General features: G+C 41.8%; 1 protein-coding gene across 2 annotated transcripts in view; it reads left to right on the forward strand.

Annotated features, from left to right (window-relative positions):
- SLC24A2 (solute carrier family 24 member 2) overlaps nt 1-24761 on the forward strand; it is a 179016-nt gene extending 154255 nt beyond the window's left edge. For both annotated transcript variants that reach the window (XM_034774524.1, XM_034774525.1), the window contains 3 exons: nt 11295-11384; nt 13126-13292; nt 16713-24761. In XM_034774524.1, the coding sequence (XP_034630415.1) occupies nt 11295-11384; nt 13126-13292; nt 16713-16962 (507 nt within the window). In that variant the 3' untranslated portion in view covers nt 16963-24761. The remainder of the gene's footprint in view (nt 1-11294; nt 11385-13125; nt 13293-16712) is intronic.
- The last annotated feature ends 1485 nt before the right edge of the window (nt 24762-26246 follow it).

The following is a 26246-nucleotide window of genomic DNA, read 5'->3' on the forward strand; positions in this document are numbered from 1 at the left end:
GCATTTGCTAGCTTAATAAACTGTTTACTTAAGACAACTGCTTATGGAGCTAGACCCATCCTCACTGTAATGCTGTTGAAGTAACTGGCAGTACACTAGGGATGGATTTATTCCATAGGGATTTAGCGGTTGGCTTTTTGTTCAAATGCTTTTATTATTAATAATAGTAATAATAATGGCTAGATGTTGTAATAATAGTAACTCATATTTGTATAGTGCTTTTCAGCAATAGATCTCAAAGAGCTATACAAAGGATGTAAATATCATTATCCCCATTTTACAGATGGGGAAATTGAGGGACAGAGAGGTGAAGTGATTTCTTCAGAGTCACTCACCAAACTAGAGGCAGGGCCAGGAATAAAACCAGGTATCTTGAGTCCCAGTCCAGTGCTCAATCCACTAGACCACACCCCCAACTGCCTCCCTCCTTTCCACTCTGAAAAAAGAAAAAATAATAAGGCTCAAATTCTGCCATGGTGCCAACATGGGGAAAATCATTATACCTATCAGTGGCAGATTAGCCACTGGGCCAACGGAGCCCGTGCCCAGGGACCCCAGCCAACTGGGGGACCTGGAAAAATGGGCACCCCTGCACCCCAACCCACTCCACCCACCGAGCGCTCTAGCCGGAGAACAGGGTCAGGGCGTGGGGGCTTGCTCTGCTCTGCCCGCCCACCTGGCACTCCAGCTGGGCGCGGGGGCTGAAGCACCAGGCGGGCGGAGCTGGGCAAGCCCCTGTGCCCCGACCCCATTTCCTCGGCAGGAGTGTCGGGGGATTCAGGGGGGAAGGGGTGTGGAGGGGCCCCCACTTGCTCTGGCCCAGAGGCGCCACAAAATCCTAATCTGCCCCTGGTGCCCATGCAGAGTTCCATTAACTACAATTAGACTCCATATAAGTGAATATTTCCTTCAACAAATAGCACCATTATCATCTACAGGACTCTGGACAAGGACAAAGGTGTGCCCACACAGACCCAATTTCAGGATCAGAGCTTAAATGATCAAAATATGATGAATGATAAACTATATCAAATGCCTAGAGTAATAAAGAATAAAGAGTTCACACAAATAAATGTACATATGAGACAAATATATGAGGTGTTAAGATTAAATATAAAATAAAAGCGCTAGTAATAAAAGTGGGAAAAGGTAAAAAATCCTTTATTTTTTTTTGCCAAACAATTAAAGGCTCAACACCTTGCAGGATCAGGCTCTAAGAAACAACACATTTGCAGAAAACATTCTTTGATCATAATCCTCTTCATTAAACTCTGATATTTTTCAAATACCATTAGGAATTCTGTACAGATGTGCCTCGGGAAAAATATGTGAGCAAAGAAGGCACTATGTAGAAGCAACACCAGTCCAACAAATCTAGATTCAAGCTACTAAATTCAGTTGACAGCTCTAAGTGGAAATGGCATATTTACTGTATGAACCATGCTTTTTGATTTGTCCTGTTACCATGACCACAGCAGAGCCAACTGGTAATAAAACTGGGTGCTAGGATCTTTATAAAGCAACTATTACAACAACTGCATACTCCACTGGAAAGAAATGTTGAGAAAAATTGCTGTCTGACAGCTCTGACTAATTCTTCTAGGAAAATTTTTAGAACAGACAGCTCTGATTGTTCCCAGGAACTTGTAAATTACTCGCAGGGATGAATATCAGAAACTTTGACAATAATTACAATCTAATTTTTTTTTGAAGATCCAGTACTCCCACTCTTTTTTTCAAATTTGTCTGTATGCAAATTATTACAATATTTATTGGATTTGTGCACGATTTCAGCTTCTACAATTGGCACAGGCTTTATATTTTGCACTTTTTCAGTTATAATGTTTTCTCTTTTAAAAATAGATAATTAAGCGGTAAAGACTGTTAAAGTACACATAGTCTTGAACTACTGCTTATCAGCTAATTATAATGGAACAAAATTGGCTCAGACAGTCAGGGTGCTTGTATGCTGTAAAGTTACTGACATATTTCTCAGCTTTGCTGTTTCCTGCATTATAGTTGATTCCTTGTCTGATTTGCATAAACACTATATCATTATTTTACAATAACCATATGGTATGGATAACCCTGTACTCTGGTTGACTGACAGCCATTATTGGCCAATAGCTACAGTTTGAATAATTCACAGTATTGTTATTTTTTGATGACAAGAATATGCAAATCCCTCTGCTCTGATTGGCTCTCCTACTTAGAATTTTAAAACTGATTGCCAACAACAGGCATACCACCTCATCTTCTCACTGCCTTCAGTTAAAGAAAACACTACAAATTTACACAAAATAAGAAAATAATCCAAAAAGTTGAAAAAATGGATTGTGAAAATACTGAACAAGAAATGGATGTCTTTAAAAAAAATCATCCTTTTGAATCATTTGCCCCATGTAGGCTCAGTCCTACTCCCACTGAAGTAAAATTACATATACTCGTTGCAGCAGCCAGAAGTGTTGTTCTGACCATGTTGGTCCCAGGATATTACAGAGACTAGATAGGTGGGGTAATACATTGAACCAACTTCCACTGGTGAAAGAAACAAACTTTCAAGCTATGCAGAGCTCTTCTTCAGGTCTGGGACTGCACTGGGACTGTACTTTGGTATAGCTATGTTTCTCAGGGGTGTGAAAAATCCGCCCCTCTGAGAGACAGTTCTACTGACCTAACCCCTGGTATAGACCAGCTCTAGGTTGACGGAAAAATTATTCCGTCAATTTAGCTACCACTTCTCAGGAAGATGGATTACCTACACCAGTGGTTTTCAACCTGTGATCCATGGACTCATCTATTTTCTGAGAAGTCCACGAAAGATTGTCGTTACCATAGAATAGTTATTTTCAATTTCTAGTCCATGGCCTGGGGCGCCACAGACTATGTCTAAAATTTCCAAAGGCATCCGCACCTCCATTCAAAATGTTTTAGGTGTCCGCAAATTTAAAAAGGTTGAAAACATCCCTTTGGCGCAAGTAGCATCTACAGGCACTCCATTTAGCTTGCAGTCACACAAAACAGTCCCTGAAGATGGTGCTGCCCCAGGCGAATGCCTGTTCTGCCTAATGTGGGTGGGTTGAGTGGGTTCTGGTCTATGAGGTGGTAATGTGTAGTAGAGCTGGCCTTGAATTTCTGTGAGCTCCCTGAAAAAGAAGTCTTTAGACTGACTTAAGCATGCTGAATGGACAATATTCAGAGAGTGCTTGTTCTCTGACTCTAATTGCAGTCATATTCAGGGAAAGTAATGGGAACATTCAGTACATTTCTGAGCCTAATTCTCTCCCTGAAGTTGGAAATTACTCATATGCCTATATGGGGAGAGCTGTGCTCCAGAGAATGGAGGAACAGACAGAGGCTGCATGTATCAGGCATTTTACATTCTGAAATGATAGTTCAAATGGACGCTGCAGGATTTGCCTAGGATCTTATAGTTTGATCTGAATGTACTGTCTGAGGAAGTTACTGTTTGGAAAGTTTTGCTATGCAGGAGAATGGCCTGTAGTTAAGGCTAAGATTTTGTCACAGTTATTTTTACTAAAAGTCATGAACAGATCCCAGGCAATAAACAAAAATTCACAGGGGAACCCGTGACCTGTCCATGACTTTACTAAAAACAGCCAGTGCCCAGGGATAGGTAGGGGAGAGGAATGGAATCCCATGGTGTGGGGGACTGACAAGCTGAGCTCCCCACAATGGCAGGGGGCACAGCCCCGCCTCCAGCAGCTGCAGCAGGGGACAGAGCCATGGGGGTGCACAGCCCTCGCTCCGGAGCTGGCCACAGCTGTGGGACAGGGGTGCACAGCCCTGGCTGCAGCCTCCGCCAAGCCCCAGGTGCAGCTGGGGGGCGCACTGCCCTGGGAAGCCGTGGAGGGGGGGTGCATGGCCCCTGCTGCAGCCTCCGCCACAAGCCGAAGGACAGGGGCTGCGAGGTCCTGATTCCAGCCTCAGTTGCAGGACAGGGGCACACAGTCCCGCATCCAGCCCTGGCTTCAGTCCCAACAGCTGAAACCAAAGAAGTCACAGAAGTCTGGTAAAGTCACCATGACCTCCATGAGTAAATCATAGCCTTACCTGTAGTCCATGGGCCCAAAAATTAAAAGTGAAATTAAAAGGAATTTCACAGACAGAAGTGCTGTAGAGTCAAGCCACAATTACAGGCTAGACAGTGGAACCAGTATTCTCAATGGAGAGCACTTACTCACACAAGCAGTCCTAGTGATCATTCACATAAACTTGTAAAACATTACCACTGGCTCATTAAAAATAATCTGATGTGAGCGAGAGCCAAAACAACGAGAGACTTTAAGGAATGTTTACTATCAGAGGGGTAGCCGTGTTAGTCTGAATCTGTAAAAAGCAACAGAGGGTCCTGTGGCACCTTTAAGACTAACAGAAGTATTGGGAGCATAAGCTTTCGTGGGTAAGAACCTCACTTCTTCAGATGCAAGTAATGGAAATCTCCAGAGGCAGGTATAAATCAGTATGGAGATAATGAGGTTAGTTCAATCAGGGAGAGTGAGGTGCTCTGCTAGCAGTTGAGGTGTGAACACCAAGGGAGGAGAAACTGCTTCTGTAGTTGGATAGCCACTCACAGTCTTTGTTTAATCCTGATCTGATGGTGTCAAATTTGCAAATGAACTGGAGCTCAGCAGTTTCTCTTTGGAGTCTGGTCCTGAAGATTTTTTGCTGTAAGATGGCTACCCTTACATCTGCTATTGTGTGGCCAGGGAGGTTGAAGTGTTCTTCCACAGGTTTTTGTATATTGCCATTCCTGATATCTGACTTGTGTCCATTAATCCTCTTGCATAGTGACTGTCCAGTTTGGTCAATGTACATAGCAGAGGAGCATTGCGGCACATGATGGCATATATAACATTGGTGGACATGCAGGTGAATGAGCCGGTGATGCTGTAGCTGATCTGGTTAGGTCCTGTGATGGTGTTGCTGGTGTAGATATATGGGCAGAGTTGGCATCAAGGTTTGTTGCATGGGTTGGTTCCTGAGTTAGAGTTGTTATGGTGCGATGCGTGGTTGCTGGTGAGAATATGCTTAAGGTTGGCTCACTGAAGGACTGTCTGGATATGTAGACCCCCTACTCAGACCCTCCGCCACCAGCACTCCCAGCTACCTCCGTGATACCACAGATTTCCTGAGAAAACTACAATGCATTGGTGACATCCCAGAAAACACCATCCTAGCCACCATGGATGTAGAGGCTCTCTGCACAAACATCTCACACACAGATGGAATACAAGCTGTCAGGAACAGTATCCCTGATGATGACACAGCACAACTTGTTGCTGAGCTCTGTGACTTTATCCTCACGCTTCCTCAGCTCTCATAGACTCATAGATTCATAGACTTTAAGGTCAGAAGGGACCAATATGATCATCTAGTCTGACCTCCCACATGATGCAGGCCACAAAGCCGTCCCAACCCTTTCCCTTGACTCTGCTGTTGAAGTCCCCAAATCCTGTGGTTTAGAGACTTCAATTAGCAGAGAGTCCTCCAGCTAGCGATCCCTGCCCCATGCTGCGGAGGAAGGCGAAAAACCTCCAGGGCCTTTGCCAATCTACCCTGGAGGAAAATTCCTTCCCGACCCCAAATATGGCTATCAGTAGAACCCCAAGCATGTAGGCAAGATTCTCCAGCCAGACCCTCATTGGCCATTATACTATTTACCAGCGATGGCACGCTGTTCCTTTGACGAAACTCACGTTATCCCATTAAACCATTCCCTCCATAAACTTATCTAGCTTAATCTTAAAACCAGACAGGTCCGTCGCCCCCACCGTTTCCCTCGGAAGGCTGTTCCAATATTTCACCCCTCTGACGATCAGAAACCTTCGTCTAATTTCAAGCCTAAACTTCCCCACGGCCAGTTTATATCCATTTGTTCTCGTGTCCACATTAGTACTGAGCTGGAATAATTCCTCTCCCTCCCTAGTATTTATTCCTCTGATATATTTAAAGAGAGCAATCATATCCCCCCTCAGCCTTCGTTTGGTCAGGCTAAACAACCTGAGCTCCTCGAGTCTCCTTTCATACGACAGGTTTTCCATTCCTCTGATCATCCTAGTGGCCCTTCTCTGTACCCGTTCCAGTTTGAGTTCATCTTTTTTAAACATGGGAGACCAGAACTGCACACAATACTCCAAATGTGGTCTCACCAGTGCCTTGTACAACGGAAGCAGCACCTCCTTATCCCTACTAGATATACCTCGCCTAATGCATCCACTCACGCCTCTTCTCTACCTACGCTACATTGATGACATCTTCATCATCTGGACCCATGGGAAGGAGACCCTGGAAGAATTCCACCATGATTTCAACAGCTTCCACCCCATCATCAACCTCAGCCTGGACCAATCTACATGGGAGGTCCGCTTTGTCAAGCTGGGCCTTAAAAACCCCTAAGGAAGGAGATTCCACCACCTCCCTAGGTAATCCATTCCAGTGCTTCACCACCCTCCTAGTGAAATAGTGTTTCCTAATATCCAACCTAGACCTCCTCCACTTCAACTTGAGACCATTGCTCCTTGTTCTGTCATCTGCCATCACTGAGAACAGTCTAGCTCCATCCTCTTTGGAACCCCCCCTTCAGGTAGTTGAAGTTTGCTATCAAATCCCGCCCCCCCCTTCTCCTCTGCAGACTAAATAAGTCTGTTCCCCCAGTTCCCTCAGCCTCTCTTCATAAGACATGTGCCCCAGCCCCTAATCATTTCCATTGCCCTCCACTGGACTCTCTCCAGTTTGTCCACATCCTTTCTGTAATGGGGGGCCCCAAACTGGATGCAGTTCTCCAGATGTGGCCTCACCAGTGCCGAATAGAGGGGAATAATCACTTCCCTCGATCTGCTGGGAACGCTCCTACTAATGCAGCCCAATATGCCATTGGCCTTCTTAGCAACAAGGGCGCACTGCTGACTCATATTCAGCTTCTCGTCCACTGTAATCCCGAGGTCCTTTTCTGCAGAACTGCCGCTTAGCCAGTTGGTCCCCAGCCTGTAGCGGCGCATGGGATTCTTCCATCCTAAGTGCAGAACACTGCACTTGTCCTTGTTGAACCTCATCTCGGATTTCTTTTGGCCCAATGCTCAAATGTGTCTAGGTCATTCTGGATACTATCCCTACCCTCCAGCATATTCACCTCTTCCCACAGCTTAGTGTCATCCACAAACTTGCTGAGGGTGCAGTCCATCCCATCATCCAGATCATTAATGAAGATGTTGAACAAAACCGGGCCCAGGACCGATCCTTGGGGCACTCGCTTAATACCAGCTGCCAACTAGACATTGAGCTGTTGATCACTACCTGTTGAGCCTGATGATCTAGCCAGCTTTCTATCCACCTTACAGTCCATTAATCCAATCCATACTTATTTAACTTGCTGGCAAGAATTCTGTGGGAGAACATATCAAAAGCTTTGCTAAAGTCAAGGTATATCACATCCACCACTTTCCCCTATTCCACAGAGCCAGTTTTCTCATCATAGAAGGCAATCAGGTTGGCCAGGCATGACTTGCCCTTGGTGAATCCATGTTGACTGTTCCTGATCACCTTCCTCTCCTCCAAGTGCTTCAAAATGGTTTCCTTGAGGATCTGCTCCATGATTTTTCTGAGGTGAGGTGAGGCTCACCGGTCTATAGTTCACTGGATTCTCCTTCTTCCCTTTTTTAAAGATGGGCACTATATTTGCCTTTTTCCAATCATCCAGGACCTCCCCCGATCATCACGAGTTTTCAAAGATAATGGCCAATGGCTCTACAATCACATCAGCCAACTCCCTCAGCACCCTTGGATGCAATAAATCTAGCCCCAAGGACTTGTGCATGTCCAGCTTTTCTAAATAGTCCTTAACCTGTTCTTTCACCACTGAGGGCTACTCACTTCCTTCCCATACTGTGCTGCCCAGTGCAGCAGTCTGGGAGCTGACCTTGTCTGTGAAGACCAAGGAAATAAAAGCATTGAGTACTTCAGCTTTTTCCACATCATCTGTCACTAGGTTGCCTCCCCCACTCACTAAGTGTCCCACACTTTCCCTGATCTTCTTCTTGTTGCTAACATACCTGTAGAAACCCTTCTTGTTACCCTTCACATCCCTTCCTAGCTGCAACTCCAATTGTGCTTTGACCTTCCTGATTACGCCCCTGCATACTCCTCCCTAGTCATCTATCCAAGTTTCCACTTCTTGTAAACTTCCTTTTTGTGTTTAAGCTCACCGAAGATTTCTCTGTAAAGCTAAGCTGCTCACCTGCCATATTTGCTATTTTTTCTGCACATTGGGATGGTTTGTTCCTGTGCCCTCAATAAGGCTTCTTTAAAATACAGCCAGCTCTCCTGGATTCCTTTCCCCCTCATATTAGCCTTCCAGGGGATCCTGCTCATCAGTTCCCTGAGGGAGACAAAGTCTGCTTTTCTGAACTCCAAGGTCTGTATTCTGCTGCTCTTCTTTCTTCCTTTTGTCAGGATCCTGAACTCGACTATCTCATAGTCACTGCAGCCCAGGTTGCCACCCACTTCTACTTCCTCTACCAATTCATCCCTGTTTGTGAGCAGCAGGTCAAGAGGAACATGGCCCCTAGTCGGTTCCTCCAGCACTTGCACCAGGAATTTGTCCCCAACACTCTCCAAAAACGTTCTGGATTGTCTGTGCATTGCTGTATTGCTCTCCCAGCAGACATCCAGGTAACTGAAGTCCCCCATGAGAACCAGGGCCTGTGGTCTGTGCTCTGGAAACTTCTGTTAGTTGTCCAAAGAAAGCCCCATCTACCTCATCCTCCTGGTCTGGTGGTCTACAGCAGATGCCCACCACGACACCACCCTTCTTGCTCTCACCTCTAAACTTAACCCAAAGACACTCAACAGGCTTTTCTGCAGTTTCATACAGGAGCTCTGAGCAATCATACTGCTCTCTTACATACAGTGTAACTCCTCCATCTTTTTTCCCCTGCCTGTCTTCCTGAACAGTTTATCCCCATCCTTGACACTGCTCCAGTCATGTGAACTGCCCCACCAAGTCTCTGTTATTCCAGTCACGCCATAGTTCCTTGACTGTGCCAGGACTTCCAGTTCTTCCTGCTGGTTTCCCAGGCTGCTTGCATTCATGTACAGACACCTAAGATAACTAGCCTATTGCCCTACTTTCTCAGTATGAACCAGGACGCCTCCCCGCTGTACCCTCCTCCTTGTGTTTCTTCCCAGTATCCCACTTACCTCTGGGCTTAGGTCACCATCCCCTGGTGAACCTAGTTTAAAGCCCTCCTCACTAGGTTAGCAAGCCTGCCTGCAAAGATGCTCTTCCCTCTCTTTGTTAGGTGGATCCCATCTCTTCCTAGCAATCCTTCTACCTGGAATAACATCCCATGGTTGAGGAATCCAAAGCCCTCTCTCCGACACCACCTGCATAATCACGCATTTACCTTCACAATTTGATGGTCCCTACCTGGGCCTTTTCCTTTAACAGGGAGGATAGATGAGAACACGACTTGCACCTCAAACTCCTTTATCCTTCTTCCCAGAGCCACGTAGCCCGTGGTGACCCACACAAGGTCATTCTTGGCAGTACCATTGGTGCCCACATGGAGAAGTAGGAAGGGGTAGTGGTCCAAGGGCTTGATCAGTCTCAGCAGACACTCCATCACATCCTGAATTCTAGCTCCAGGCAAGCAGCACACTTCTCGAGTTTCCTGGTCTGGACGGCAGATGGATGACTCCATCCCCCTGAGGAGGGAGTCCCCAACCACTCATCTCCTCCTCTTGGGTGTCATGGTCATGGAACCCCCATCCCTAGGACAATGCATTCCATGCCTTCCAGTTGATGGGGTCTCCTTCTGATCCCTTTCCTCAGATGACTCTTCCAAACCATTCTCCGCCGTAGTACCTGTGCAGAGAGCCTGAAAATGGTTTCTTACCTCTATCTGCACTGGGGTACATGGGTTCTCCTCTTCCTTCTTCTGGAGGTTACATGTTGCCAACTTTCTTGCCTGTTCTGCACTGCCCTCTCATTCTTCAGCACGCTGTGCCTGCAGTATCAAATGCTGAAACATTAATTCGCAATACAAATTTAGCATCAAGCCATAATTTGATTTACACTGTGATTATTCCAAACAGAATTATGATCAAGATTGCTCTGCCAAACTAGTTAACTTAAGCTCTCCCTTTTAAACTGGTATAACTGGCTTTAAAAGGCAGTGGGGATGATGAATGACACTGAAAGGCACAGAGACCAAAATAAGTTATGAATTTTAATATAACCCATTAATTTGTTATGAGAATACTGTACATTCAAAGCCTGACATTAGTAAAGGAGAAATCCTAATTAAAAATGAGTCTGCTTTGGTGTGATATAGATTTTGGAACTCATTAATGGGCTTCAAAGACATTATTGTGTCTACAGGTTCACCTTTCTTTTATAATGAACCTCTGTACAAAACAAAGCAAAGGGGTTCCACAGTAACCAGTACATCTTAATTGCATCCTACTATGTTAATTGAAAATAAAAGGGTTATTTTTCCAAGCAAAATATGATGAGCTAAAAACTTCAAAATGTACCTCTTTATCATTCTGGACTCTGCAGCAACCTTTGTGGTGCTGACTGTACAAAAAGTACATTCTCACTATAGAGTTTGTTGGCAAAAAGTAAGCTTTTATATTAATTGTACCTGGAATATTTTGAGTGTGTGCACATGGCCTTGAGGATGGGGCACTCTCCTGCATTCAGAAGACCTAGTTCCAATTTCCATTTCTAGCCTGCTGGATTACTTTGGGCAAATCACTTCACCGCCCTGTGCCTCAGTTTCCCCATCTATAAAACAGGGATAATGATACTCGTGCTTTGAGACCTCAAGATAAGGACTAGTTTGAATATGAATAACTTTTATTCACAAGGAATCACTTCAAAAGTGGAAAATGGCTCTAAAAAATATCATAGCCTGTTACAGCCGTTTTCCCCTTTCAAAGCCAAGGCCCTGATTCGGTAAAGCACTGAAGCAAATTTCGGCCTAAGAATATACAAAATGAATGGCAGACCAATATTTACTATTAGGTATGATCAGGATCACTGCTATGGGTCTGATATTACAATCCTGAGGTAGGCTATTTTCCTATTGAAGTCAGCGGGAGGTTTGCCTGTGTAAGAACTGCAGGATCAGGGCATGCAGCTACTTAATCCTCTTCTAACTTTCTTAGATCACTATATGTTTGTAATTCTGAATTTGTTTAGGGACTGTATATGCATTGGTCAATGTTTAACATAAATGCACACTATTTCTGTTTTATTTCTCTTTCAGTCCTCCAGGAAATTTTTTCCTGTCACATTCTTTGGAGCAATCACTTGGATAGCAGTTTTTTCTTATTTAATGGTCTGGTGGGCACACCAGGTAAGAGAATGATAAAGGTATGAAATGTAAGCTTTCCTATGTGTCTCAGGTTGTGACTAGTCATTTAGGGCCAGATTCTGCAACCCTACCACATGCTGAGTAACCCCTTATTCTGCAAGCTGGAATGATTCTCAGAGTAAAGTACTACTCAGTGTCTGGTAAGGTGGGTTGTGTACATTTGCTGACAAATGTTTGATCATTCTGTTTGCATTAGAACCAGCAACAACCATTCACTGATAGCTATGTAAATAATGCCTCTTTGAAAATCTTATATGGGCTACTCCTCTTTAGCCTGGAACTATGATGCAAAGGCCTATATGGGCTTAGCATGTAGACCCCCTCTCAGTCACTCTGTCCATGACCCCTCTCACCTGACGGTAACATCATAGGGCTTACGTGGAGCAAAGAGTCTTTCAAATGCCCTGCATGCTTGCTGGGGAGAATTTCATCCTTAACAATAGCCCAGTTCCTGCTGCCCTCCTCAGGCAACTCAATGGAGATTTTTGAACTCAATGGAGATTTTTGTCTTTTTGCAGGATTCAGCCTTAATGGAAATACATTTGAGTGAGTTGAATCCTTGTAAAGGTGACCTACAAAAGGAAATATCTTTTCCATAGTGCTGATTTTTATTCATTTTTTGCTGTCATTTCTGCATGTTTGTCTAAATTTTAGCGTCATTTTCCTTAGCCTCATATTTTTCTTAAGTGTTTGTTCTTGTCTGAAAACCAGAACTGTGCAAATCATGCATTGTTCGGTTTCTGAGGGATTCACTAGCTGAACCATGTAGCTTGATTCACAAAGGTTCAGAAGGATTCAGTCTCTGCAAGCTCCAGTTGAAATTCTATTGCAAATCCTGATGTTGCCGTTAGTGGGGGTGGTTTGCCTTCTGAGACATATACAGAATTGGTCACACTAGTAATTTCTTATTATTTATCTAGTGCAGTAAATTTAAATGCCACTGTACTTCAGTAAAGCTACACACAACTAAAAGCAAAGTCCCTGCCTGTACAACCTGGAAGCTAAGGGCTGCCCTTAGCTGCTGAAGCCATGGTTGTCAAGGAAGAGGAGTAAAGTTTTATTAGCTGTGTGGTGGGTCGTAGAGCCATCTTGTCAGCACAAGGTAGGATGGCTCAGGGTAGAATAAGCAGTAGGATATGCACTCTGTTGCGCTCTTAAAAACAGCAGTGTACATATCCTACTAGCACATCCAGGACAGTGCAAAACATGCTAGCCAGCTGAGGGTCTAACCATATCCCCATACTGGCAGAAAATGGTTATTTGGGGCTGCAAAGCACCAGCGGGCGCATTAGCAATGTACTGTCATTAGCACATAGATCTCATGCCCTGCTACCTACAGACCCCTCTCCTCTTACATCCCCAGAGCATACTAATGCAACTCAGGGCAGTATTTGGCCCTAAAGAAGCAACCAACCACTTCTCCCCTTACTGACTGATTCATTAATAATATAAATGTGTTCTTTTTCTCCCTACTAGCAGTAAGTATTAGAAAAGTCACTCAGTCAGTAGGGTCATCTTGATGATTTAATTCCAAAACTAAAAAATGTCATGTTCCAAAAACTTGGGAGCATATTCTACTCTCTTTCCATTGACATTCTACCAAAGATTGAGGCTAGAATATGCCCCGAGATGATTTTCCATTTTAACTAACTTTACAGCAAAGGATGCCCATTCCTCCCATGACTTCTCTGCATTCTTTTGTACTTTTCCCCATACCTTTTAGGTTGGCGAGACCATTGGCATTAGTGAAGAAATCATGGGATTGACTATGTTAGCTGCAGGTACCTCTATTCCTGATCTAATTACCAGTGTTATTGTGGCACGAAAAGGCCTAGGTGATATGGCAGTATCCAGCTCTGTTGGAAGCAACATCTTTGACATCACAGTTGGGTAAGTACTGCACAAAGATAATTATGGCTAAGTTATAAAAACTTAAATGTTTTGTCATAGTGTTAGCTACCATTACTTTCTGCTCTTTTGCATGTAACAGAAATAGATTTCAAAATACAGTATCTTACACATGCAACATGCTTTACTGTCTTTCTTGATTTGTATCAAGGTTACTGTATAATCAGGTCAAAAGTGAATATTTGTTAAATAAGCTTGTTATAAATCAGTTGTTTGAGCCTCCAATTTGCTGTTTGTTTTGTTTTGCTTAAGGGACCATTCAGTCAGGTAAATTTCACATTTTAAAAATATTTAAGAATATTGTTGCAGGTATCGTATTCAAAACATGCTTTGCTTTAGTCAGCAGTTTGGGATTTGGCCCCTTTTGTTCACAGTTTCCATACTACAGCTGTCTGTGTGATCAGTGATCATGAATGCTTTTTTGTTCTTGCAGTACCTGCCCAGCTGTAGTCTGTACCACTGAGTGTTCCACCCTCCAGATAAAGCCTGACAAATCCAGACGTACCGGCGCTGATTCTGTATTCTAAGGCCCCTTCACATAGTTCTTATAGTGAAGGGAGGCTTTAAAGTGGAGAGAAATGGCACCCTGAGAATACACTCTGTGCAAGGGGCCTCCCTGGCAACTATAGAGCAAAAGGGTTCTACACCAGCCCTGCTTCCAGCCCCTGGTATAATGGTGATCAGGGGTATGGGCAGGTGTAATGCATTGTTTGCCCCATCAGGGCCATGGGAAGCTGAGCACAAGTTAAAGGCTCCTTGAGGCTGTTTTAACTTACATCAGGGCCAGGCAGGTTCCTGGCTGCCTCAAAATACAGGATGTGGGGGGTTAAAGTCACCTTTGCTCCCCCCCCCATCTCTGCCCTAAGAATAAGAACTGAAGAACTGAGAATCTGGCCACCTCTAATATCACCATCCCCAAAGTTATTTGTTTGCCATCAGATGTCAGCAGGAGGAGATTTCACATAATATTTTTGATAATCAGATTGATTCTAATGTGCAACTAACAGGTTATTGGACCAAATTCTCCTCTCATTGACATCCTCCAGTTCAACGCCACTGATATCAACTGAGTTACACCAGCATTGCTGAGGAAAGAATATGGCCCATAAAGTGTTGTTTCTTTTAACAAGATAAAGTGCTGTCATGGGAGAAACTTAAAATAGTATTTGAGTGGAGACTAAACAAACTGTGGGATTGAGTTGTCTCCATACAAGAATTTCCATTTCTGTACTGACTCATAGGAACAAACATATACCACCATTCTCCTTAGTATTTTGGGTAAAATTATGGTTAATGCAAGGTAAGAGGCACAATCCTCTTCCCTACACCTCCAAATGAGTACATATATAAGGCCAAATTCTGCTTTGTGCAGTTCAATGGAACATTCCTATGTTGTTGCACACTCACTTTCTGGCATGTGAAGGGTTTTGCCAAAAAATTCTGGGAATTCTTTAGGCAGATCCTTGTCCCTTTAAATGTGCTGTGTGTAAGACCCCTGATACACAGCACACTTAAGATGAGAGTATTTGGCTGATAGACTATTATCCTGTCACAGGAGGATCCCTGTGGTGAAGGGACAGCAGAACACCCCAACACTCATTGTAAGGGACACTCCAGCAATCCCACCTCCCAGAACAACCCTTGCAGGCCATCAGCAGCTGAAGCAATGTAGAGCAGTCCTGGAGATGCTCTAAATTACACCACTGGCTGGGCTGATACGGAACAGTCCCCAGAAATTGGGGAGGGGTACAAATGGTTTCTTTATACCACCACCTGTCAGCTATCCCCATCACTTTGGGCTCAGCTGAGACTCTGGACCTCGCTCTTCATTAGTATGGTGAACCCAGTGGCATGTTTTGTTTTTAAATAATCAACTCATAAATATGATACCTACACACATTAAATCACTAAGCATCCTCAGTGCATTTATTTAGAACATAGGCAGTGGATATATTGCAAGAAGTTTCTTTTTGCAATATTCAGATGTAGCCTTTTATTTTCCTCAAATAGTTTAGCTTTTATCTCTGGAAATGTAAGGTGCCTTGTATATCTTGGAAGCTCTGCTTTAGTTATGATTAAAAGAGGCAGAATTCAGCTGTGTTTCCAGTTTAGATACTACTCAGACTGTAAAAAATTATTCCCATTTGATCAGGTTAGTCGGAGATGATATAGTTTGAATTATGTGAGCTTCAGACATTTTTTCTACCTGTTCAAAGCTCTGCTAAACTCCTGTCAATGGCTTAAATATTTGTTTCTATTTGACATATTCCAGAGTAATGTTGCCTCACACTGTAGCAGCAGAATGGAAAATGCAATAACATCAAGTACAGAAATAGAAGTTAAGCTTAAGTTCAAACATTTTTGCATAGTGTTATATTCTAGGTGTGCATCAAGAAGCTTTGAGGGCCAAAACATGAGGGCCATTGCTTCCCCAACTTGCCCAGGCTCCACTGTCAGAGAATCAGAGATTCTGTGTTCTCCTCTCTTCCAGGTGCAGATCTGTGACACTGCATGGATCCACTGCCCATTTGGCAATCAGGCTGTTTGGTATGATATCAGGGGCTAGGTTTCTCCCCAGCTGATTGAAAGGAACAAATGGAATGGGCCACACAGCTTACAGACAGCCTCCTAGCTGATAGCTGCAAGCTGTGAGGCAGGCAAGAAACACTCTATCGTGACAAAGAGCTCTTCATGGCAATTGATGGAGGAAGAGAAGGGAGTCCCCTAGATATCTCCACTTCTGTCTCCTACACAAAATAACCTAGTTGCTTATTTGCAAGTTATGAGAGCCTGGGCCTTCACCCTTTGCGGAGGCTTGTAGTTGGACTAGCCTGAGTAGGGAATAGAGAGGAGACTGGGAAAATGTGAAAAGAGGGTCAAGAAAGTATAGGATACTTGGGAGCATAGAGAACTCATTTACATTAATTCCCTGTCCACTTATCAGCGCCACACCTCCCAACAGTGGAGAGGGCAGCAGAAAAGTAGTAGTAAATATTTGTATTTTGGAAGTGCCCAAAGGGCTGCATTGTGCTAGGTGCTGTGCAGACAAAAAAAATAGGCAATCCCATTCTCCTCACCACCTTGTACACTGGGCCCAGTCTTCTGCAACCTGCCAGTCTGTGCCTTGGCCTCTTCTGGACGTAACTGCTGAGAAACAGGATGTGTGTCAGCCTAGCCACACCTGCTGCTCAGCCCAATCTAGTCCATCCCCCAAGACCCAGTACAGAATTTTTCTTTTTAGTATGTTACCTAATGCCTCTCTTATTGTGTCCCTGCACTAGCCTATTAGATGGGCTTCATTATGTTTAAATCAACAGCTTTATGAAGAAGTGCCTCCAAAGTATTCTTAATACCACTTTTTGTTTCTCTATGGCATTTCCAATTTCTCTTTGTGTTTTTCAGTCTTCCCCTTCCGTGGCTCCTGTACGCTGCAATTAACGGCTTCACCCCGGTGATTGTCAGCAGCAATGGATTGTTCTGTGCTATCGTCCTCCTCTTCATCATGCTACTCTTTGTCATCCTCTCCATTGCGCTCTGCAAGTGGAGGATGAATAAATTCTTGGGCTTCACCATGTTTGGTCTCTATTTCATATTCCTAGTCATCAGTGTCCTTCTGGAGGACAAAGTGATCTTGTGTCCCGTCTCCATCTAGTAGGAAGTGCCGTTTCTCGAACAAAACAAATATCTGCAATGGACAGCATCCCCTGAGAATAAACAGTGGATCCACAACCCTTACAAAAATAAATACATAAAGAAGATAAAAAGGGCTGGATTTGAAGTGGAAAAATTATTCAGCTGATGCATTTGCTGCTGAACAAACAGTTACACGTAAGAGGTGAGATCAGCTACCTTTAGGCTTCTTTGCATGTCACTTGGAAGATCTCACTGTTCACTGACAGAGGTCCTGTATGTGTGTTATAACAATGCAAGTCCTTATACATACTACACATATGCTATGTTTCCCCGTATCTCTTTCTCTATATTAATATATGCCTACATGCGGAAACAAAGAATAATAGATACATACAGGTATAACCTTGCAAGGAGAACGCTAGTATCCATTTCGGGGAAGCACAAACCTCTAGTTGGGGATTTATGTAGTTACCTGTTGAATGTATCAGTGGAAGATGTTAGCCAACAGCATCTGCATGAGTAACAGACAGAAAAGGACTCAGACGTCGCCTCATTCAGATGGACTCATATGCTGTGAGCTTGCACACATTTTGGACATCCACATTGTGGACCTTTAGAAGCCCTTGGCGAAGTGAACATGATGTTTCAATAAAATCCTGCTAAACTCTGCAGCGTCCAAACACTCTGGCTCTAACACTGATGGTGAACTGTAGGCTGACTCATGATAGTCAAAGGTGAAACCCAAACTGGGGATTTGTGGCCTCTTCTAGCATCATCCCAGCATGCAAATAGAAAACACGACTACTAAGTGAATTCACTACTTTTCTATAGTGCAGCAATACTATAAATAGTACCAATGTCTTTCTGATGCTATTACCACTATAGGCTTGCCTTTTCATATAAGAAAGAAGGCTGGATTTGTTTGTGTGTAGTATTTCATATAAAATTTAGATGCAGCTGCATGATGGGAAGCTGCCTACTTGCTGAAGTGAATATCCTTTTATAGACTATTTTCCACCATTATTTGCCGTGAATAAGTCCTTCACTGTTGCATACTTTCTTATCAGCTTTGGGGCAGATCCTCAGCTGATGTAAATTGTCACAGCTCCATAATGAAGTTATGACAATTTATTCCAGCTGAGGGCCTGCCCCTGTAAATCTGAGAACTTAGCAAGGGGGATCTAACAATTGTAATATGGAGGGGTTGCAGGTTGAAACACAGGCAGGAATCTTCTAGAGTTGCTGAAGTGTTAGCATGTGTTAATTATGGAGGTCTAAGGGGCCCCATGAAAGAAGAGAGCCCATTCCTGCTCAGATTGAAGTCATGAGAGGAGAAGCAGGTCCAAAATTAGAACAAAAAAGGACCAGGAAAGAGAGAGAAATCACTGTTCCTACAGAAAAAGATTTTACATTTCCTATAGTTGGATATAAAATGGGACACTTGAAACCTGAGTAAAAATTATTTGAGGTAATGCCTGTTTGTTTTTTCAAGGTCTGTGTTTGGTTAGAGTTCATGCAATTTCATTGTATATCTGTTTTCCAGAAGTGATCCATTTCAGAGTTGTTTCTGGTTTAAATCCCACCTGCAGTGGAAATATTATGCCAGGACTATGAACAGAGGGTTCAGCACATTTTGGTTTGTGGATTGTTCTGATGTTATGGCTGTGCTTTTCTTTCTATATCCCATGCTTTCAGCACCTTTGCCCCTCATTGTATTCCTTGTATGTATGTTTATATCTCTACATAACTATATCTGCTTAGAGCATAAAAATGAAGTAAACAGTAGATCAAACAGTAAGAAATATATATTTATAACAAAAAGAAAAAAGTATATATTATTAAAGTTAAGATATTAATGAACAAAGGCAAGAAAATTAGGAGTTACAGTTACTACAGAGTCTGCTACTCACTTCTTGTGCCTAGGATTTAAAATACCTAGGTACAGAATTGCATACAAAGCCAGATTCTGCTCTTAATTACACACCTGCAGTTCCCTTTGCATTTTTAGTGGCACTTGTACCTGTGTAACTGTGAGCAGATGTTTGCCCGGTGTGTTTCATATCCCCTATTGCTCTGAAATCCCCTTATCTGGGCTGCAATCCTACCTACAGTGGTGCCACTGCCACCACTCACTATTTTTTTACATGGATACAGTCCTGTAGAAAAGCAGGTGTACATACTTATAGTGACCTCAGCAGAAAGCAATAGAAGTCCTGTGAGGAAAAAATGCAGGGCCCAAATTGTGAACTCAGTTATACCAATAAAATCCCATTGATCTCAGAGGGTTTTCACAGCTATAAGTGAGGGTAGAATTGGCCCTAACTCTTGTGTGTATCCCGAGGGAACCACCAAATCCTGTGTGATATCTTAGATGACAATACTCACAGTAGCTTTATCAAACAAAAACAAAGTTTTCAAGTGGCCCCCTAGAGCTTCTTCCCTTAGATGAGAGGAATAAAAAGAGCTGGTGACCACAAAGAATATGTGCAGGACTTTGTGAGTGTGTTGAACCTTTAAGTGAGGTGTATGTGTAATCATACACAATATACTGAGATGCACAAACTCACAAGAGGACACGCATTTTGCTGAAGTTACAATAAATATCTGAACAGTACCAGAAACATATAGCAAGGTGCACTGTGATGAAAAGTCTCTTCTGCAGTGCTATGAAACAACTCACGAGACTGTACTTTAAAGCAGACACATTATGTTTCAAATGAGATTTAAAATCTTCTTACACTGGAATAGGTGAGTCACTCCTTCAAGTGATATTCTTTCTCTGTTAGAAAATGACATTGACCTTGAATTGCTGGCCCAGGTGGACATACCCGAGGTTCAATGTCTGACATTTCTGGAAAAGCCTAACAGTTTCCTGCAGCTGTTTTTCCCCTTTACCCAGGAGGTCTTGGTGCAGGCACAACACTGAAAGGAGAAATTCAGGGAGGTAGAAAGAAGGGAGATGAGAAATCTGACAAAAAATAATATATTTTTAATTCAAAAGAAAGTTAGAATTGACCAGTATAATTAAACAAACTAGTTAAATATATTTATTCAGGCTGATCTTCCAAGCATTGCTTATTTCACATATATGCAGATTAGGGTATATGTCAAATGTTTGCACAGCCACATGAGACATAAATAGGATCAGGCAGTCAAAACTAACAGAAAAACTAGCAAGCAAGCAGTGGCTTCAGAGGTAAATGTAATGTAATGATGGATTGCTATTTAGTAGGAGATTATCTTTCAGGCATGGCACAGAAATCATTTTATAAAGACAGGAAGTATTTAATGTTCAGGTAGTTCTATACCAAGTGACCAACAGAGCAGGCTTACAAAGGCATTTGCTGTTTAGTTTAAAAAAAAAAAGTTCAAACACACCAGTTTGACATTTAAAACAATAAAACACACAAACCAAATTTTGATCTCTGTTCAGTGCACTAAAGCTCTGAGTGTAGTTACTCCACATTTAGACTAGTGCACCTACCATAAGAATCTGTTCCACACTCAGAAGGGGAAAAGCCACCATTCCTATTTACATCTGTAACAGGAGTTGCAATAGGAGAGCTGTGACGTGCTCTGGAGAGTGAAGTCATTAGCAGCTGAATATGATACAACATTGTGGCATGGTAGAGAAAGAACAATAATTTTTTCAAGATGGTATTCAGTGAAAATGTTTCAGTCCAGTGGTCACATAGACAATTCTAAGGACAATTTTTGAGTAGGCCTAGTGACTGGTATACTGTAACTGTGTTTGTATGCTGTGTTTAAAATATCTGACTCATTCTTTCCCTTTCAAGGAAGTTGGTGGCATTAGATTGCCTCCAACACATTCATCTTGGAAGGTATTAAAAGTGATTCCCTGCCCCGCCCCAAGAATAACAAAACTTGCAGCTTCTGCTGCCTTGTATCTATCAGGCAAATCCTTATTCAAATGATAATGCAAATTTGCATAGCTCCACTAACTTCAGTGGAACTATGCCAGTTTCTACCATTTGAGGATCTGGCCCCATATTTGCAAAATTCTGTTTAGGTCCTACAAGTGTTTGCTAGTTACAGGAAAACACCAATTGTGGAGACCACTGTGCTGGGAACTCTGGGGTAGGTAATTTGGATGCATGGAACTGTGGTGCTTGGAGATACTGTAGTGTCGACTTGCAAAAATCTTTGCAGGAACAAACATTCACTGTAGCATTTTACTGTGAGCCAGTTTAGTTTCCAAATGCAGATAGTCCTTCTGTGTCTATGTGCCTGTCTGTATTCTGCTTGTTTGTTCAATTGATCTCACTGTCTACATATTCCTAGAGCATAAAATTAAAATACACTGGTGACACAAGTTATTCAGATGCTTATCAAGAGATCATATGTAATATCTGTTATGGTATTGCACCAACCATGTAGTGTCCATAACATACTCTGAAGAATTTTGTGGTCACTATACTTATATTATTGTTATCACTATATGTGAAGATCTACCAGAAATAAGTTACATATATGATTACCCTGAATTCTATAAAGATCTGAAGTACCTAGAAATCTTTTTAAATGAGATATTTTTATGCAGCTATCATTTTGTCCACTGTATCTTTCAAAAAATATGGCTGCTGAACAATGATTCTGCAAAATGGCATCATGTCATTCCATATTTATTGTGGCTCATTGATTCTATATCATGTTTATTTTCTAACTGTCAGTCCTAAAACTCAGCCTGGGATCTGAGATTCAAGCTTAAAGTTCTTTCTTTCTCATACATCATCACCTGTAATGAAGTTTCTGCAGGCCAAATTAGCCTTTCAGTGACATTTAGGCAACCACATTGCCTTCAGTAATGTTACATTACACATATTGGATTGGAATGTAGTAAACACTTGTTGATGCACAGAAAGGAATAGAATCCAACTCACTCATTAATAACTGTATTGGTTGTGCAAGGCTAATGGGAGTAGAAAAAAAAATGTAAGTACCTTGGAGCTCTGACTTCATGGAGGTCCATGAATATGCTGTTTGATATTAGAAATAAACAGGCTGGGACAAATTTTGTTCCATGACACCCATACTGAAATCACTGGGCACGCAAAGGTGTAAATGAGAGCAGAATTGGACCTAATCGATGTAACAAAAAAGATAAAATATTTATTTGACTATCGTTATTTTGGGTGATATTTATTTTATGAAATGCTGTTTATTCATATAAACATTGCGGAAAAAAATTAACAAGGAATTGGGAAAGACTGAGATCATCTTGTTGAGTAAACAAATTATGCATGCTCCCTGAAAGAAGAGTTAGACCCCACTGGTTTTAGATACTGAGTCTTGCTATGCTGACCAGTTCAATATTGTATGTTTTTGGCCTAATATTATCTTGCTCTTAACTAGTCAGATCACTGAAGCTAATGGATTTGCATGAGGGTATGAATCAGGATACACCATGACCAGGGTGAAATCCAGGCCTCACAGACATAAATGACAAAATTTCTGTTGATTTTAGTGGGGCCTGGATTTCACCCCTGGAATCTTTGTGGTTTTGACACACAGGCAAAACAGGTGTAATTGTAATGGGAGTTGTGTGCATTTATTGAAGAGAAAAATAGACAACATAAAATATATACATTGGAAATGTTTCAGGGACAATTTAGAGCATACAGTCAACACTAATTACAAATAGATGTAATAGTTTAAACACTTGTATTTTGGGAAGTTATTTTCCTTCCCTTGTAAATAAGATGAAGCAGTTAATAAAATTGATAGTGTGTGTGTTTTTCTTGGACCAATTGATTCTGTTTAATATTTTCCTGTTTCCTGGGAAGCTTAATATGAGTGAGATGGGTAGCTTGAGGAATCGCAAATATATAAAATAATTTGAATAACTTTGGCCTAGAAGTTTTTGATCCTAATTTGAGCGCTTAAGGTTGATTCAAGTTGTGCATAGGTTTTGCACTGACCTTCTGCACAGGAGTTAATGTCACTCATCAAAATGATCCTTCTTAATTTGTTACCATAAGTACAGAAATGTCAGTGTATCGGTCTTAATTATTTCTTGTATGAATGAAAGCAAGAAGCAGCCACCAAAACCTTCCAGACCAAAGTTATGCAAAGCATTGTACCCATATGACATAAACGTAAGACATAGTCCCATACTCCTATGTAGACAAAGCTCGTACTAGGCCTTTGTGTGTTTTTACTCATGAATTCATGAAGACTGAATAGCCCTAAACAAGATGGCCTACAGAATAAGAAGTTTATATATGTGTGTATATATATATATATAAACCTCATGTACAGTACGTTCACCCACTCCTAACACATATATATGCGCGCACACACACACACTATGTATATGAGTTAGGAGTGGGTAACTCTACTGTACATAGGTTTACAGCAAATTCTCCTTATAATCAAACCAGAGTAGCCCAAATGAAATTTGTATGTATGTTTAAAGATATTGCACTTTATAGTATTTTATGTTGCATAATTTTCTTAGTGTAAAGTAAAGCCATTTAAAAAAAGGCAACTAATTTTTGGATTTCTGAATATGGGCATTAATTTTAAATAAAGAATCTATTATGCATCTCTGTTACATAATGTTTAATATAAAATATTTTTAAGTCAGTCATCATATGTTATCAAAATGCTGACACTTTCTTACAAATACGCAACAATCCTATCTTCTGATGAAAAAAGACAAAACAGGAATCAAATGTTAATGTGGTAATTAACAAAATGACCTCAGATAGGTAGAATAACACATATACGTTGGGCCATATTCTACCCTCAGTTACACAAGCACAACTTTACTAAAGACAATGAGATAAGAGAAAGCAGAATTTGCCCATATTCTTAATATTTACAGCATGACTTTACAAAATAATGTGCATTATTTTGCAGCAAGGCATTTAATCCTGCAGCAATCCTGCAGTCCTTGTACACCTAAAACTGGATATTTTGGGTTTGCAAAGAATTAAGTCTCAGGACTAATATGGCAATTAATTCACATCACTACTCTAATATATTCCCCACATGAAAACTCAGTAAAATAAGCACCTTGTGTTTTAAGTTTACAGACACTAAGATACTTCTGTCACAATTCCTGCAGTATCTTAAATTCGCCAGGGTCAAACTATCTGCTGAAAAGCAACAGCTTTGAAATTATTGTCAAAAATAAGCATTGCAGATGTTACTTTTTTGCTTTCGTTATCTGGTCTCAGTTCCTCATAATGGGCCTATTCTTGCAATCCTGAATCCAATAAGAACTACTTATGTTAGTAAGGATTTGCAAGATCAGCTCCATATGTTGTCACTTGAAAATTTTAGTAGTATACTATAATGACAACTAGATGTTATTTTTGTAATAAAGTATTTTTTTTTTTAATGCAGCAGTTTTCAAACTCTTCCTTCCTTTATTTTTAACTTAAAGGAAAAGAAATCCGGAGCCCTAGCCTTATTTATTTATGTAAAATAATCTTTTGTCATGGAAAACCAATTTGTGTAGCCCCGAGATAATTACAAGCGTGTGTGTGTGTGTGTGTGTGTGTTGATCATTATTCACTGAATGAAACTGTACTATAACTCTGCATTGATATATTCTCTGAATACAAGTTTGTACATAGTATGAAAGCTATATTTATTTACACATAGGCTCTTGGAAATAATCCCTTGCTGTCAAATGTACTTCTTCACTATAACTACAGAACTTTTCACTGTGCTTGTGTACTCTTTCACACTAATGTGTCATCCTTGTACTACTGATAATCAGGTCCTCATATAAGTCACTTTATGTAACTAAGTCTTCTGAGTGTGAAATATAAAAAAGACTTAAATGGATGTCATTTTGTTTAGTATTCTTTCTGTCTTGATTCTCTTGTTACAGCTCTGAAAAATACACGTTAAACTATTTATTGTTACTTTATAATGATATCAGAATTGGGAGATGGATTAGATGACCTCTCCAGGTCTCCTCAAGTCTACATTTCTATGACTTCTATTATAAATATAGGTTGTTATTATTAATTATTTGCATTAAAATAGCACCTCATTGCCTCAACAGAGACTGAAGCCCCATTGTGATACATTCTGTGCATACAGACAGTAAACAAAAGTCCATGCCCCAAAGAGCTTAAAACCTAGACAAAACAGACAAAGGGTCAGAATAAGGAGATATTATTATCCCCATTTTACATATAAGGAATTGAGGCACACAGAGATCAAGACCGTGATTCAGCATGGTATTTAAGCATGGGCCTAACTTTCAGCTAATGAGCAGTCCCATTTATGTCAGTGGGAAAAGTTAATTAATTTGGCGTTAACACAGACTTAAACATTTTGTTGAATCAGAGCCTAAGTGATCTGTCCAGCATCCCACAGGAAATCTGTGGCAGGAGGTGGGAGTCAACCAAGGTCTCTTGACTCTGTCCAATGTCTTAACCACAAGAGCATCCTTACTCATGTAAGTGCAGACCTAAATTATACCTGGCAAATGCACAGATAGGTATAGGTGTGGTATTATTGTATAGAGCTATGAGCACAGGTACTTGGGCACTCCTATTCTACAAAAGAAGAGCAGAGAACTAGCAAGTTAATAGGTTCAGAGTCCTTAGGCTGAATTTTTCCAAATTGCTAATATGCACTTGCAAATTCTATAGACCTCAAACTTCTAATGCGTTGTGTGACTATTAAACTTCCACACCCAGCTAGCAGATGGCAGCAACTTTGAACATTCTATCTTGTGCATTTCACAGTGCTCATTTATTTGCAGGATGACATCTGGCAGATGTCCTCTGGGAGAGGCAGTGTAGTAGGAATTCTGGGCAGCTGCCAGCCCTTTAGATCTCTAGCACAGTCCATAGTGAGAACCAGTTTAAATAAAGTTCATCAAGGATGAAGTAGCTTCTGGGATCTATAATGCAACTGGCTCCTGGCTAGTTAACTGGATGAACGGAGACCATGGGATACTTGGTGAACTCCCTGGTGCATTAGTATTGGGGGCCGGGGAGGGTGTCCAGGCTGATGTCCCTTAACAGGCTTGGGCCTGCTTTTCACCTGGGCCTATAAATCATAATAACCTATGAAGGACTAGACTGTGGCTTTAACCACACAGCCTTGAGTAGGGAGAGATGGAGAACCACACAGCCCAGATGGAGTACCAGAAAAACTGTGCTTCCAAGAGCCCAGTCCCTGCTGGGACTGCTCCCTGCACACAGGGAATGTGCAGATCATACTAGGCTGGCCTAGAACGTTCTCCCGGAAACCCCACCCTCACTCTCACTACCCTTTTCACCAGGATCATCCTCAGGGTGGGGGGGCAGCTCT

This window comes from Trachemys scripta, chromosome 6 (assembly GCF_013100865.1).
Source record: "Trachemys scripta elegans isolate TJP31775 chromosome 6, CAS_Tse_1.0, whole genome shotgun sequence".
NCBI lineage: Eukaryota > Metazoa > Chordata > Testudines > Emydidae > Trachemys > Trachemys scripta.